Below are 16,078 nucleotides of genomic sequence, written 5' to 3' on the forward strand. Positions count from 1 at the left end.
GCCTTTAACAAGCCAAATCTTTTTTCACGGATTTATCAGTAGAATATGAAATATCAGCATGATTTCTTCAATTTAAAGCAAGATTTGTCAACATTTCAGTACACAACAGTTAACACAGAAACAGATAGCTCCTCTTTCTTCAAATAAAGGCAAGTCATTATTTTAGGAAATCTGAAAACATCATTAAAACTTTAGACTAACACCGCAACTTGCAGAAGATGTAGCCAGTTGCTGTCTTATTTATACAAGTAACCTGCTTTACTACGCAAACCTTTTTCCAATAAGACCCGTGCCCGCAAGGCCTCAGACATTTATTTGATTTTCATTCACTTTGGCAACCGTCGGGTCCAATCCAGCAAGCAATTTGCCAATTAACCAATCCAATAAAATCTTTTCTTCCAGGCTAATTATTTCAATGGGTTTACTAATTTCAGCTTAGGCTGGCTGACAACCGTCTCTGCCATCCGTTCAATAATTGACCCAAAATAAGAAAGAGTATGCGTGCTTTCAGATTAGTCAAGGTATTGGCCAGTAACATTTGCCAGTTCTTAGAAACTTTTGAATTCTTTGAATCAATAGTATAGTTTTCTTTGAGTGCCATTACCAAATCTCTTGCCGTTTGATTTGTGCCCCCATTGCACCTTTAAGAAGATAACCATAAATTGTGCATGGATTTACAGGCTCAGAATCTTGTGGAAAGCTCTTTTGTAGCTTGGGAGTTGGCCACAGATATTTTAATACTGAATTAGAATATTTTAGCTTCAGTCAGTTGTGCGCTTGAGATGCTTTGGACATAGACATTGCTTTTGGCCAAAGATTCTATTATACTAAAAACTTATATAAAGAGAAATTGATATTTATAGCCTTATAATAATTGCAAGAGTAATATATTCATGTACAAATAAAATGGGTAGTCGGCATGTGATTTAGTAATTTAATTGTTTATTTTACCTTTAATTCAAAATCCTCAAATTAAATAAGTATACGTCAATTGTTATATTCGTTAGTAACATCCTTTCATTTACTAACTAGTTCATTTTTAAATGCATATGTACTAACTTGTTCTATCATTCATTTATATGGACTTAAAGTATTGTATATGCATTTCTTTTTTAATTCCATAATGATAGTAAATTTGTTGGACTCTTGAGTGTATTTATGTGTCAAAGCTAAGTAAAACGATTGTATAAGAGATTAACAAAGTTTAACGAATGACTTATGTCATGATCAAAATGAAAATGAAGGAGAACGCAAGTTCATCTTCCTTGGTTGCTCGTTCAACAAGAATGACCTTATTCTACTGGATGTTATAAAGGTTGGAACACCTGATCACGAAGTCGAATATCTATTTTATTATATTTCAAGTCAAGAGCAGACATTTCAAGCAAGTCGTTCACCTTTGTAGAATGCCCATTCTAGGTTTTGGAAAGCCCGACAACAATCTTTTAAGTCATTGTGCAAAGGTTAAGACTGTTCTATTAAGCCATACATGTGTTTGGACAAATTTAACAAATTATGGAATGTTCGTATCAAGTGCAAGAATGCAAAATTATATATTTATTGAAGCTTAGAACAATCAATCTCCTTTTAAGAAATTCAAGGATTTTGGTCATGAATACTCATTTCAAATTAAAGGACACCCAGTCCGCATGTCTCTATAGCACTTTTTAGAGAACTTTTCATAGTCAATGATATAATCTTAAATCCAAAACGAACAATTACGTGATTCAAAGTTCATATTTTGCTATAAAAGTAAGTGTTAAAAGCATAATCGAACAAGTGAATAAGTGAGAATGGATGAGAGAGTGAACGAGGAAGAAGCAAAGAAAAAATATTCATTATAAGTCTAAAGCTCAAATTCTTTATTAAATTTTTACGCTCTTAGTGTTTAAATCAAATCCTTAGAGAGTTTATATAAAAACTATTTAATCAACCTAGTTGAAAGATATTTCATTTACAATTTTTGCATTATTTATTTTATTAGGTGAAATCTCAAATAACTATTATAATAGCGAAATCCTAACAAAACTAATGTATTAGATAAATTTTTTACCTAGTTAAACATTAAAGGTATTGTCGGGAGAAAATGGATGTAAGAGACTAAGGATTAAAACCCTAAACCACTATAAAACCTTGGTATTTTCTTTCCCTTACCCTTTTAATTTATTGCATTTATAATGTTATTTGTTGTTTATATTGTGTGTGTTAGACCTTCATATGTTTTGATGATGATAAAAACTAAGTTAAATTAACCAATATTATCTAAAACATGTCTTGAAAATGACCAAATCGACAAATTGTGAAAAAACTTATTCAAACCCTATGAATGATTGTGCAACCTTAATGCATGCTCGCACATAGTGCAAGATCTACGCATGCACAATGAACAAAACTGAGCACACCCTTTGTACATAACTATGTAATTTTTAGGTTTCTTCAAATTGGCCATGTGCACTTGTGCACGAAGTTGTATGCTCATTCAACCAATTTTAGGCCATTAACTAGGAATGGTTTCCTATGCACATTATCCCCATATATCTCAAGCAAGAATGAACTCAAGGCAAAGTCAAAGATTGATGCACACCTGTCCATAAAAATGTTCCATGCTTGTGCTTAGGCAAATTGAAGACTCACTGGCACAACCTCGCGCACATATTAATGTGCATGGTCAAAGTTAAAGTCAAAGTCAAGCTCCATTAGAGTCAAAATACCATGTATGCTCGTGCATGCACATACCTCTATCAATCAAAGAGTCACGATGAGTGTCCTTGTACATGAAGTTGTTGTGCATTGTTATTGAAGTCAATGCACACTCGTACAAAGACTATGTATTCCCATAGACAAAAATTAGTCGTGCAACTCATTGTTCATAGTTCTTCTCCATGGTTTTGGATTTTTGGAAGGCTTATGCATATAATGCTATATACAGTCATGCATGACAAATACACGCCCATGAAAACATTTGGCACAAAAAAAGATTTGGTTGTTAGGAGGTCTGACTGAGTTTGACTTCGTTTGAAAAACGAATTTTATGGTCATGCATCAAGCACGCATACCCTACATCATCAATTTTCAAGAGAAACAAATCCCCTTTCAAATGTCAGTCAATACAATTTTCAAACCAATAGCTATCTCAATTTTCCCAACAACATTTGCCTATAAATTAAGTTTTTCAAGTTAGAAAAGGTTAGAAACATTATTTTATTGATCTTTTCTCATCTTCCTATTGAAGTAAAGCTTTTATTCTCTCACTAAGTTCAAATTATAATTTTTGAGAGAAACTATTATACTCAATTTGTGTATTCAAACTTGTAGAGACATTTTCGCACTCTAAATATATTTTCAAATCATTGTGGGTGAAATCCCAAACAAACTTTTTTATTAGATACAATTTCAAAATTCTAGTGTAAAGAAGAAATTTTCATCTCATATAAAACTTTAAATAGATTGTTTAAAAAACTGAATATAGAAAATTTAGAAGAGAAAGTTTCGAACTACTATAAATATTAAATTCCTTCTAACCCTTATTTTTATTTGTGCTCATATTTTGTTGTTTTAATTTAATAATTTATGTTGTTGTGGGTGTTTTCAATGTGTTTACTTGTTTAGTATAGTAAATTTAGATTTATTGATTCTTTGTGTTAACTCTTGTTACACCCTTGGAGTAATTGCCATATAGGGTTTTGCAAAATTTAATGAAAGATAAAATGAAAATATATAATATAATTTTATTATGATAATACAGAATTTTATTTCTAAGTGTGTGTGTGTGTGTGTGTGTGTGTATATATATATATATATATATATATATATATATATATATATATATATATATATATAGAGAGAGAGAGAGAGAGAGAGAGAGAGAGAGAGAGAGAGAGAGAGAGAGAGAGAGAGAGAGAGGTAGGTATTGACTTTCTATTCTATAATAACAAGAAGCCCCCTCGGGCCCCTTTGGGCAATAAACCTACTTAACATCTTCAAGGTTGAATCCACATTCTTAGACAAGCTGATTTCAAATTAAAGTGATTTCAAGTTATTGAGCTCTAAATTGGCATTGGCGTGGAAGCTTACTTCATCAATGATTATTTTCTCCTTGAGTTTTCTTTTTCATTATCAAATTGAGCGAGTTTAAGTGAAAAATTATACCAACCAATATTGTTTTAGAGTGAAATCATACCAATTTGATATGACTTTGGTGCAATAGCATTAAATCAATACAATTCTTACACAGTAGGTTGCATAAATGATATATTATCATGTAATAAGATATTATTTTATCTTTAATTATAAATTAATTAATCACATATGCACATAATTTGATTGATAATATTTAGTGTAATAATATTATCAAACTTGCAATAAAATTATACGTACCTATTTTGAGTACAAATAAATATATATTTGAATATCATTATAATAATGATACATATTGAATATCATTATTGTATAACTTATTATAATAAAATTCAAAATGACTATTTTCCACCCAAATTTTAGTTTAATATCAAAAACACATCCATGACAGTTTAAAAATTCAAACACCTACTAATCCCAAAACTTTTGTTAAAATTATCATTAAATATAAGGGTAAAACCGTTATACTAGCAATAATATAAAAAATATATAATTTTATCTTATTTTTACCCTAGGTTTTGAAAATTAATATTTCACCCTAAGCCTCAACTTTAAAAAATGGTTTTTTTCCCCTAAATCCCTAGATTTTTTTCTTTACCTCTTTGACCATCCACAACCACTAGTTTCCAACTTAATCCCAACCATCAAAAACTTTACCCCAAACCTACAAACGAGGAAGCACTATCGTTGGTTGAATGATGCGCATGACTATGCTCGTCGTCTAGATTTAGACAACAAAGTGTCATCCTTGGCTAGATGATGCTTGTTGTCTAACAGTGTTATCCCTTGACAATGTTTTCATCATTCAAATAAAGGTTTTGGTCAGATTTAAGGAGAGTGTCATGATTCACCAGAGAAAATAATTCAATTTCAGGATATTAAACCCTGGGAGGAAAATTGAATTTTTTAAACATTAATCCTTAAGAAAAAATTGTTAATTTTTCAACCCATAGAGAAAAATAAAATAAAATTTTAATTATTTTAATTTTATTAATAAAATAAAGATTTTATCTTTAACTGTAATAAAAAATTCTTATATGTGTAATAATAAATTAAACTTGAGGCGGATATTTGGATTATTTAATTGACATGGGTATATTTAACATTTCACCGAAATCTGGGTAGAAATAGTGCAACGGTCTATAATAAACCGACAAAATAACACGGCTTTGAGAGGCAGATGGGGAAATCACTGTTTCTATTATTCCTTCCAAATTATCCAAATTTAACTAGCCTTAGCTGCTAGGCTTTCGATCGAATTGTTCTCTCTCTGTCTTCTCTTCTGTATAAAAACCCCCCGCCAAGAGTCATTACAATCATGACTTACATGGCTAACCACCACCAACAACGAACCAAACTCGAACAAGAAAGCCCCATAAGCTTATTGCCTGAAGGCTGCATCGCCGCCATCATCTCCTGCACCACCCCTCGTGAAACATGCCGCCTGTCTTTGGTTTCTTCCATTTTCAAGTCCGCCGCCGAATCCGACGTAGTCTGGGAGAGCTTCTTGCCAGCCGACTACCAAACCATCATTTCTAAGTCTTCCCCTTGCCCGTCGTCTTCTTCTTCTTCTACGTCTTCTTTGCTTGGTCTGCCTTCGAAGAAGGACCTCTTTCTCAGCCTCTGTAACCAACCGATTCTCATTGACGATGGGAAAAAGGTTTGCTTTCGTGATTTTGTTTCTGGGTTTTGGATTTCAGGAGATCTGGTTGCGAGTTTGTTTTTTTAAATTATTTATTTGTTTGGTGTGTGAATGAAATTTGTCGCTACTATTAGTTAGTTAAACTTTCAGTGCCATCTTAGATCCCAAAACCCTGTTTGACATAATGGAATAGGCCCAAACCTTCAGAAAAAACAAAAGTTTGGTCATTTTAATTGAAAAATATGGCGTTAGTTCAATAACTATAGGTGTTGTAATCCCTAATTGAATATGGAAATTTTAAGCTAGTTAATGGCCTCGAACTTTGGAGAGGATCTCTTATAATTCAAAACATGTTGGTCCTAATTGTCGTTTCTCCAAACTTTGGGGGTTCGTTAATATTATCCTTTCCCCTTTGGCGGTAACGTATCTAATTGTGATATTGACATTGAACAGTTCTTTTCCTTGGATAAGCAGAGTGGGAAGATATGTTGCATGATATCTTCCAGGGACCTCACGATTGTGTGGGGTGATACTCCCAAATATTGGAGATGGACTTCTCTTCCCGGCGCAAGGTTTATATCTCAGCTTTTTCTTGTCGCTTTGAGTTTGTTCCAGACTGTTTTTGGATGAGATTAAGTTTATTCACAATTTTACAGGTTCCAAGAGGTTGCTGAGCTTATAGGTGTATGTTGGCTCGGGATAAGTGGCAAGATTAGTACTCAGATTTTGTCACCAGGTACAAACTATGCAGCTTATCTTGTGTTCAAGCCAACAGCAGGGTCTTACGGGTTTGAAAATCAGCCTGTAGAGGTCAGTGTTGGACTTGTGGGAACTGAAAACCAAAAACGATCCGTGTATTTGGTTACAGGAAGACGTCTGTGTATGCAATATCTGTTAGGGAGGCCTCCTAGTCTTCTTTATCGCAGCCGCAGAGTCAAGTGGCAGGCATCTTTGGCAAGAGAGAGAGGAGATGACTGGCTTGAAGTCGAGTTAGGTGACTTTTACAATACAGGAGATGAAAACGGTGAATTGGAAATTAGTATTTTGGAGACGAGGGGTGGTCACTGGAAGGGTGGCCTTATCATTCAAGGAATTGAGATAAGGCCAAAGCAGGGTGTATAAATAAATGATCTTCTTCCTTAAGTATTGCCATTGACATAATTATAACAGCATTTATTAGTAAGACAGCTTTTCTCTAGTGTCAATACCTAGTGTTTGTGTGTTTATTCTGCAAAGCATGTGACGTTCCCTTAAGTGATATGGCAATTTGCTTGTTCTGGGATTCATTTGAGCTTTTGTGCCAATTGATGTTTTTTTGAGATGATTATCTTCTCAGTTTGCTTTTGAGTATGAGTCCATGTATCGGGCAGATTTCGATGACATATTAACAGATCTCATGGTAGTACAATAGTTAATAGTATGACATTATGTTATATTTTGCAATAGAGGAAGAAATGTTAATGGAAGTTAGCAATATATGAGAAATAAAACACAGGAATAGAATGCTAAGGTAGCTTATTGATGTGAATGGGTGAAAAATCCGAGGTTGAAGTTTGTTATGTCTTGTTCTCCAATATGTCTGTTTGTTTTGTGTATTTGCATTAGCAAGAATTATAAATCCTGAATTTGTGTTCAAATGGAGACTTTTTTACTGTATAAGTAGGGTTTAACTATTAGCTAAGGTGTTGCTGGCAATGTTACTGGTGCTTGGGGACCGTGGACTCATTTCTGAATGTTAGCCCACGCTTTGAGATCAGTCAAGGTATCGGCCAGGAACAGTTACGGGTTCTTAGAAATTGTTGAATTCATTGAATCAAAAGTGTTGTTTTCTTTGAGTGCCATTACCTGGTCTCATTTTCTTTTCTTTGATAATCTAAATTTTTGCCCCCATTGCTCCTTTAAGTAGGTAGCCATATGTTGTGCATGGATCTGCAGGCTTAGAATCTTGTTGAAAGCTTCTTTTGCAACTTGAGAGTTGTTTTAGTTATTCCTTTTGGCCACAGATTCTACCACTGAATTAGAAGATTGTAGCTTCAATCGTGTACTTGAGATGGTTTGGACCTAGGCATTGCTTCTGGCCGAATGTTCTACAATACTAAAAGCTTAGATAAAGAGAGAAAATTGTAATAAAGTAACATGCATGTACCCAAAAAAGACTATCAATGAGTTGACAATTTGATATGTTATTATACGATGAAGTGATTTAATTGTTTATTTATTATCACTTTAAAATCAACCAATCAAATAATTATATATAGGCATGTTTGGGGAGTTGGCCCGACTTGCAGCACAGCCCGACTTGCAACATGGCTCGACACATTCGAAAAAGGCGAGACTCATAGATTTTTAGGCTGGCTTTGTTACAATCCAGTGGGCTGTATCGAATTCTGTCCAACACAACCTATGGGCTTGTCTAATTAGCATAAGTATCCATTTTGTTAATACATAAAATAACAATATTATGTGTATCTATTTTAAGTACATAAATGAGTATATATTTATGTATAATTATATAATTGAATATTATTTTATTTTTAGTTTAAAATAACTCAATTATATGATACGCAAAATATTAATATATTGTTTTATTTAAATGTATTGAGTATAATTATTATAAAATATAATTCATGTTGCTTCTCATACTAAATGAAAAAATGAGTTTTTTTTCTATAAAATTAATAAATAATAACAAAATTAAAATTACTTGTATTATCTGTTACATCGTCATTGATAATAGATAACAAACCAAACAAAGTATTTTTAGTAATAAAAGATAAATTACTACAGTAATTTTCATATACCGTGATGTTTGGTTTGAATATTATTTTATTATCAAAATTAAAATATTATCTTAAATATAAATAACCTTAGTGATTACTGAGTATAAATTATTATTATGTTTAATAAAATATAGTAAAATTGGATAGGTATAAATAATTATTATGTTTAGTTAGAGGTATAAAAGAATATCAATATATTATTTTACTATTTATATCTTTAGGTATAATTTTTTAAAAATATCTGTCATATTATTCGTTATATTAATTAAAAATGAGAGTATTTTAATATTACAAAATTAATAAAAAATCAAAATAAAATTATAATAAAATCAAAATTATTTTGATTATTTTTTAATACTTAAGTAATTAGATTACCATATACATTACCTACCACATTATCATTGTTAATATAAGATTACCGTTATATTTTATTACTAAAAAACCAAATAAGGTAATGCAAATAATAAAAGATAAATTATCAAGGTAATTTTTTTATGAAGAAAACCAAATAACCCTTGAAGTTATTAAAAGATTATTAAGGAAATTATAATTTTATAACAATTTTATTTTTAATAAATTGAGTTTAACATATTAAAGATATTTAAATAAAATAATATTTTAAAATTTGTATATTATTGGTTAAATATAATAATTATTTATACATTATTAATTTATATTAATTAATAAGCTAATCAATCATCGTAATAGATGATAATATTTCAGTTTTGATAATAAAATATTTTCTGAACCAAACACACCGTGAAATTAATTTCTAAAATGTTAAAGACTTCGTTTAAAGATCACCAATATATTCTAATTCATTTTAATAATAAAAAACATAAAAATAATAGTTTATGCAAAAAAGGTTGAACACTAATGACGTAAACAAATAGATGTATCATCATATCAATGAATTTGAATTAAAATTTGAATATCTAATTAAATCATTTAATTACATAATAACATATTAATTGATTAAAACTCGTTTAGTTATTGGATCAAACTGCACAAGGTTTGGTGTCAAAATGTCATTTAACTATTGGATTAGACCAATTCAATCATCAAATTGGTGTTATATAGGTTTAAACTTATTTTAAAATTTTAATTATGTTATAATGACATTATTGGTCCTACTATTTGGTTAAAGTAGTCAACTTACATACTGATTCTTACATCAGGTCTACCTTAATCTGAGTAAAACGTAGAATACATACATACATACATACATACATACATACATACATACATACATACATATATATATATATATATATATATATATATATATATATATATATATATATATATATATATATATATATATATATATATAAAGGGTGAAAAAAACTACCTTTTAATTTATCCAAATGTCTTATTAAACTTTTCCCATGCATGTACATCAAATTAATGTAGAATGAACCTTTAAAATCTTTTTACATGGCTCTCATCTATTACATATGCATTTCATTTCTAAAATAATAATAATAATAAATTAAAGAAAGAGAAAATAAAAATATATAAAATAATTTTATTATGATAATGCAAAATTTTATATCCTAAGTTATTCATTATATATGCCATTGTTATATAATGAGTGATGATAAAATGCTACATATCTCAATCAACAAAATTATGCGTATATATTTTTAATATATAATTTGAGTACATAGATGATGTGTTATAATGTAACTGAATGATTTGAATTAAAAATATAGTAATACCCAATTATATAATGATAAATTATCTGTATATTCAAATTATGTATTAAAATTGTGTACATATAATATTATTCTATCTCAATATTAATGAAACCTATCTTGAACAAATCTTTCAACTTCTTTTGAGTGAAAGTCTTTTATTTACATTTTATTTCAACTTGCATTTAAACGACAGTGACGGATTGTTGGTCATATAGTTTGTTGTTTTTTTTTTTTTTTTGGTTAATTGTGTGAGTTTGATGGTAGAACAATTTCTAATATAAAATAGTGAAAAAATAAAAAATAATAATCCATGACAAACAGAAAAAGTGTATAAAATGACCAATTTGACAAGCCTTATTATTTCTAGAAAAATAGCAAAGAAGGTTACCAACTTAAAGGAGATGAAAAATAGCCTAAATTCAGTCTGCAGGGCCTTATCTGCAGAAAGCAAACTCTTGAGGGTTAAAATGTAAATCAAAGAAATTAGCATAGCTAAAATGGTGGCTTTGTGGATTATCGAATAAGACAATCGCAGACAATGAAAGAAAGAGTCTGTTCCGTCCATCCCCCAACTACGAACGGCGTAGTTTCAAAATCCAAAGCCCTACCAGCCTCAAAACTTTCGTTAAAATTGTTGTTAATTACAAAGGTAAAACGAAATAACCAGCCTTGGCTGCTAAGCTTTCGACCGAATTGTTGTCTCTCTGTCTTCTCTTCTGTATAAAAACCCCCTGCCAAGAGTAATTACCATAATGACTTCCATGGCTAACCACCACCAACAACGAACCACGGACAGCCTACAACAACAACAACTCGAACAAGAAAGCCCCATAAGCTTATTGCCTGAAGGCTGCATCGCCGACATCATCTCCCGCACCACCCCTCGTGATGCATGCCGCCTGGCTTTGGTTTCTAAAATCTTCAGGTCCGCTGCCAAATCCGACGTAGTCTGGGAGCGCTTCTTGCCACCCGACTACCAAACCATCATTTCTAAGTCTTCCCCTTGGCCGCCGTATCCTTTGCATTGTCTGCCTTCTACGTCTTCTTTGCTTGATCTGGCTTGTATGTTTCCTTTGCTTAGTCTGCCTTCGAAGAAGAGCCTCTTTCTGAGCCTCTGTGACCAACCGATTTTCATTGACGATGGGAAAAACGTTTGCTTTTGTGATTTTGTTTCTGGGTTTTGGATTTCGGGAGATCTGATTGCGAATTTGTCTTTTTTAATTATTTATTTGTTTGGTGTGTGAATGAAATTTGTCGATTATATTAGTTAGTTAGACTTTCAGTGCCATCTTACATCTCTAAACCCTAATTGACATAAAAATAAGAACTTCCCAGAAATAGACCAAACTTTCAGAAAAAAAAAACAAAAAGTTTGGTTGTTTTAATATCAAAAAATGGTGTTAGTTTCCAGTTGTTGCAAACCCTAATTGATATGAAAATTTTAAGCTGATTAATGGATTTGACCGAGGTTCTTTTACAATTCAGAACATGTTGGGTCCAGTCTTTGTTACTCCCAACTTTGGGGGTTTATTGATATTCTCCTTTCCCCTTTGACATTGAACAGGCCTTTTTCTTGGATAAGCAGAGTGGGAAGAAATGTTACATGATATCTTCCAGGGACCTTATGTTTGTGCGGGGTGATATTCCCACAGATTGGGGATGGACTTCTCTTCCCGGCACAACGTTTATATTGCAGCTTTTTCTTGTCGCTTTTAGTTTGTTCCAGACTGTTTTAGAATGAGCTTAAGTTTATTCACAATTTTACAGGTTCCTAGAGTTTGCTGAGCTTATACATGCATTTTGGCTCGAGATAGGTGGAAAGATTAGTACTCGCATTTTGTCACCGGGGACAAACTATACAGCTTATCTTGTGTTCAAGCCAAAAGAAAGGTTTTACGGGTTTGAAAATCAGCCTGTAGAGGTCAGTGTTGGACTTGTGGGAACTAAAAACCAAAAACGATCTGTGTTTTTGCATGAAAGAAGAGATTGGTGGATAGAATCCAGCCCCAGTGTCGGCTGGTGGCTGCCATCTTGCAGAATGATGTTTGGTGGCAATTTTGCTAAGAAGAGAGGAGATGAGTGGCATGAAGTCGAGTTAGGTGACTTTTTCAATGCAGGAGATGAAGATGGTGAATTGGAAATGAGCATTTTGGAGGTGAGTGGTCACTGGAAGGGTGGCCTCATTGTTCAAGGAATTGAGATAAGGCCAAAGCAGGGTGTGTTTATTCTGTAAAGCATGTGACGTTCCCTTAAGTGATATGGCAATTTGCTTGTTCTGGGATTCACTTGAGCTATTGTGCCAATTGATGTTTTTTTGAGATGATTATCTTCTCAGTTTGCTTTTGAGTAAGAGTCCATGTATCGGGCAGACTTTGATGACATATTAACAGATCTCATGGTAGTACAATAGTTAATAGTGTCACATTATGTTATATTTTGCAATAGGGGAAGAAATGTTAATGGAAGTTAGCAATATATGAGAAACAGAACACAACAGTTGAATGCTAAGGTAGCTTATTGATGTGAATGGGTGAAAAATCTGAGGTTGAAGTTTGTTATGTCTTGTTCACCAATATGTCTGTTTGTTTTGTATATTTGCATTAGCAAGGATAATAAATCCTGAATTTGTGTTCAAAGGGAGACCTTTGTATTGTTGAAGTAGGGTTTAACTATTAGCTAAGGTGTTGCTGGCAACGTTACTGGTGCTTGGGGATCGTGGACTCGTTTCTAAATGTTAGCCCACGCCTTGAGATTAGTCAAGGTATTGGCCAGGAACAGGTACGGTTTCTTAGAAATTGTTGAATTCATTGAAACGAAAGTGTTGTTTTCTTTGAGTGCCATTACCTGGTCTCATTTTCTTTCTTTGATAATCTAAATTTTTGCCCCCATTGCTCCTTTAAGTAGATAGCCATATATTGTGCATGGATCTGCAGACTTAGAATCTTGTTGAAAGCTTCTTCTGTAGCTTGAGAGTTGTTTTAGTTATTCCTTTTGGCCACAGATTCTACCACTGAATTAGAAGATTGTAGCTTCAATCAGTTGTGTACTTGAGATGCTTGGGACTTAGGCGTTGCTTCTGGCCCAAATATTCTACAATACTAAAAGCTTAGATAAAGAGGAATTGATATATAACCATACTAGACAATTGTACTAAAGTAATATGCATGTACTAAAGAATGAGTATCAATGCGCTAGTAATTTGATATGTCATCGTACGATGAAGTGATTTCATTATTTATTTATTTATTATTATTTTAAAATCAATTAATCAAATAATCATAAGTAGACATGTCTTAGAAGTTGCCCGACTTGCAACACGGCCTGACAAAAAAGGCAAGACTCAGTTTTTTAAGCCAACTTTGTTACAACCCAGTGGGCTGTATCAAATTCCGTCCAACACAACCTATGGTCGTGTCTAATCATATGTAAGTGATTGGTTAATATAAGTATCAATTTTGTTAATTCATGAAATAATAATACTATATGTATTCATTTTGAATATATAAATAAATTTATATTTATGTATGTCATCATCTGATTAAATGTTATTTTATTTTTAATTTAAAATCATCTAATTATATGATGACATATATCATGTGAATACTTAAAGTCAATACACATAGTTTTATTGTACATGAAATATTATTGTTATAATTTATGTTTAGCCAACTAATTTGTGAACTTTTAGTATTGTAAGAACAGAGAAATGATAAGTTACCAGAAGTGTAAAATCTATCTATATTGAAAATGCATAATCTTTTTCTAACTTTTTCAACCCAAATTTTGTCTTTCAATATTATATAATTTAAAGAAATAAAATATTAAAATGTAAATTACTCTTGTGCCTTATTTGGTAATTTTATTATGAAATAAAATTGTAATTAAAATTTGACTACTAAAGAGTGTCTCAATAAATGAAATAGGGATTGTAGTAATTTATCATTTATTAACAAACTCACAGGACATACGAAAAGTAATTTGAATATTATCTTTTTTTATGGGCACGTTTGGTTTGAATATTATTATTAAAATTGATAATTATCGTAAAAGAATATTAATATATTATTTTATTTAAATATTTTGGGTATAATTATTATAAAATATATTTCATATTGCTTCTCATACTAATTGAAAATATGAGTTATTTTCTTCTAAAAAATTAATAAATAATAACAAAATTACGATTACTTAAATTACATGTCATAACACCCTTAATAATAAATGACGAACCAAACAAAGTAATTTTAATAATAAACGATAGATTATTACAGTAATTATTGGGTATAAATTATTATTATGTTTAATAAAATATGGTAAAATTAGATAGGTATAAATATTTATTATGTTTGGTTAGAGATAATAAAAAAATATTAATATATTATTTTATTTAAATGTCTTTAGATATAATTTTTGTAAAATATATGTCATATTATTTATTATATTAATTAAAAATAAGGATATTTTAATCTTAAAAAATTAATAAATAAAAATATAATTATAATCAAATCATGGTTATTTTAATAATTTTTTTAATACTTAAGATAGATGTGATAATCAGATTACCACTTACATTATTTATCACATTATCATTGTTAATATAAGATTACCATTATATTTTATTACTAAAAAATCAAATAAAATAATACAAGTAAAAATAAATAAATTACTAAGATAATCTTTTTATGAAGGAAACCAAACAGCCCCTAAAGGTATTAAAAAATTATTAAGGAAATTATAATTTTATGACAATTTAATTTTTCATAAATTTAGTTTAACATATTAAATATATTTAAATAAAATAATATCTCAATATTTTTTATTATTAATTAAATATAATAATTATTTATATATTATTAATTTATATTCATTAATAAGCTAATCAATCATCCTGATAAATGATAATATTTCAGTTTTGATAATAAAATACTTTTTGAACCATACACACCGTAATATTAATTTTTAAAATGTTAAAGGCTTTGTTTAAATATCACCAATATATTCTAATTAATTTTAAAATAAAAAAGATAAAAATAATAGTTTATGTAGAAAAAGTTTGGCGATAATGGTATAAACAAATAGATGTATCATCATATCGATGAATTTGAATTATAATTTGAATATATAATTAAATTATTTAATCACATAATAATATACTAATTGATTAAAACTCATTTTAGCTATTAGATCAAATTGACACAAAACCATTGGATTAGACCGATTCGATTGTCAAATTAACATTACATAAGTTTAAACTTGTTTTAAAATTTTAATTATACCATTTTGATATTATCGGACCTACTGATTGGTTAAACTAATCAACTTATATACTAAAACTTACATTAGGTTTAGCTTAATCCGGGCAAAACGTTATGTATGAATAATATATATATATTTAAAACTACTTTTTAGTTTATCCAAATGCCTTATAAAATTTTTCCAAGCATGTATATCAAATTAATATAGAATGAAACTTTAAAATCCTTTTACATGGCTCTTATCTATTACATATGCATTTCATTTTTTAAATAATAATAATGATAATAATAAATTAAAGAAAGAGAAAATAAAAATATATAAAATAGTTTTTATTATGATAATACAAAATTTTATATCATAAGTTTCTCATTATATATGCCATTGATATATAATGAGTGATGATAAAATGCTACATATCTCAATCAATAAAATTATACGTGCATATTTTTAATATATAATTTGAATACATAAATAATATGTTATAATATAATTGAATTATTTTGAATTAAAAATAAAGTAATACCCAATCATATGATAACACATAATTTATATATTCAAATTAT

At 30.0% G+C, this 16,078-nt stretch overlaps 3 protein-coding genes across 3 annotated transcripts; all 3 read left to right on the forward strand.

Annotated features, from left to right (window-relative positions):
• Positions 1 to 5,327: 5,327 nt before the first annotated feature.
• Positions 5,328 to 7,255, forward strand: LOC123207689 (putative F-box protein PP2-B12). The gene is made up of 3 exons (XM_044625164.1): positions 5,328 to 5,797; positions 6,233 to 6,351; positions 6,436 to 7,255. Exons 1-3 carry the CDS (start codon positions 5,456 to 5,458, stop codon positions 6,899 to 6,901), a joined length of 927 nt encoding a protein of 308 aa, XP_044481099.1. The 5' UTR covers positions 5,328 to 5,455; the 3' UTR covers positions 6,902 to 7,255.
• Positions 7,256 to 10,679: 3,424 nt separating this feature from the next.
• LOC123207707 (F-box protein At2g02240-like) lies at positions 10,680 to 12,817 on the forward strand. Its single transcript, XM_044625180.1, has 3 exons — positions 10,680 to 10,908; positions 11,824 to 11,942; positions 12,027 to 12,817. Exons 1-3 carry the CDS (start codon positions 10,798 to 10,800, stop codon positions 12,490 to 12,492), a joined length of 696 nt encoding a protein of 231 aa, XP_044481115.1. The 5' UTR covers positions 10,680 to 10,797; the 3' UTR covers positions 12,493 to 12,817.
• On the forward strand, positions 10,902 to 11,525 carry LOC123207737 (F-box protein SKIP3-like). The gene has a single exon (XM_044625193.1). The coding sequence runs from the start codon at positions 11,012 to 11,014 to the stop codon at positions 11,501 to 11,503; it is 492 nt and encodes a 163-aa protein (XP_044481128.1). The 5' UTR covers positions 10,902 to 11,011; the 3' UTR covers positions 11,504 to 11,525.
• Positions 12,818 to 16,078: the final 3,261 nt, after the last annotated feature.

Source organism: Mangifera indica, chromosome 2, assembly GCF_011075055.1.
Source record: "Mangifera indica cultivar Alphonso chromosome 2, CATAS_Mindica_2.1, whole genome shotgun sequence".
In the NCBI taxonomy this organism is placed as follows: Eukaryota; Viridiplantae; Streptophyta; class Magnoliopsida; order Sapindales; family Anacardiaceae; genus Mangifera; species Mangifera indica.

What these genes read in the sequence shown, in the direction of transcription:
- LOC123207689 (XM_044625164.1), top strand. Translation starts at nt 5,456, where the DNA reads ATGACTTACATGGCTAACCACCACCAACAACGAACCAAACTCGAACAA. An exon ending in TCATTGACGATGGGAAAAAG is followed by an intron (nt 5,798 to 6,232) that starts GTTTGCTTTCGT and finishes GACATTGAACAG; the next exon opens with TTCTTTTCCTTGGATAAGCA. An exon ending in ACTTCTCTTCCCGGCGCAAG is followed by an intron (nt 6,352 to 6,435) that starts GTTTATATCTCA and finishes ACAATTTTACAG; the next exon opens with GTTCCAAGAGGTTGCTGAGC.
- LOC123207707 (XM_044625180.1), top strand. Translation starts at nt 10,798, where the DNA reads ATGAAAGAAAGAGTCTGTTCCGTCCATCCCCCAACTACGAACGGCGTA. An exon ending in AATTGTTGTTAATTACAAAG is followed by an intron (nt 10,909 to 11,823) that starts GTAAAACGAAAT and finishes GACATTGAACAG; the next exon opens with GCCTTTTTCTTGGATAAGCA. An exon ending in ACTTCTCTTCCCGGCACAAC is followed by an intron (nt 11,943 to 12,026) that starts GTTTATATTGCA and finishes ACAATTTTACAG; the next exon opens with GTTCCTAGAGTTTGCTGAGC.
- LOC123207737 (XM_044625193.1), top strand. Translation starts at nt 11,012, where the DNA reads ATGACTTCCATGGCTAACCACCACCAACAACGAACCACGGACAGCCTA.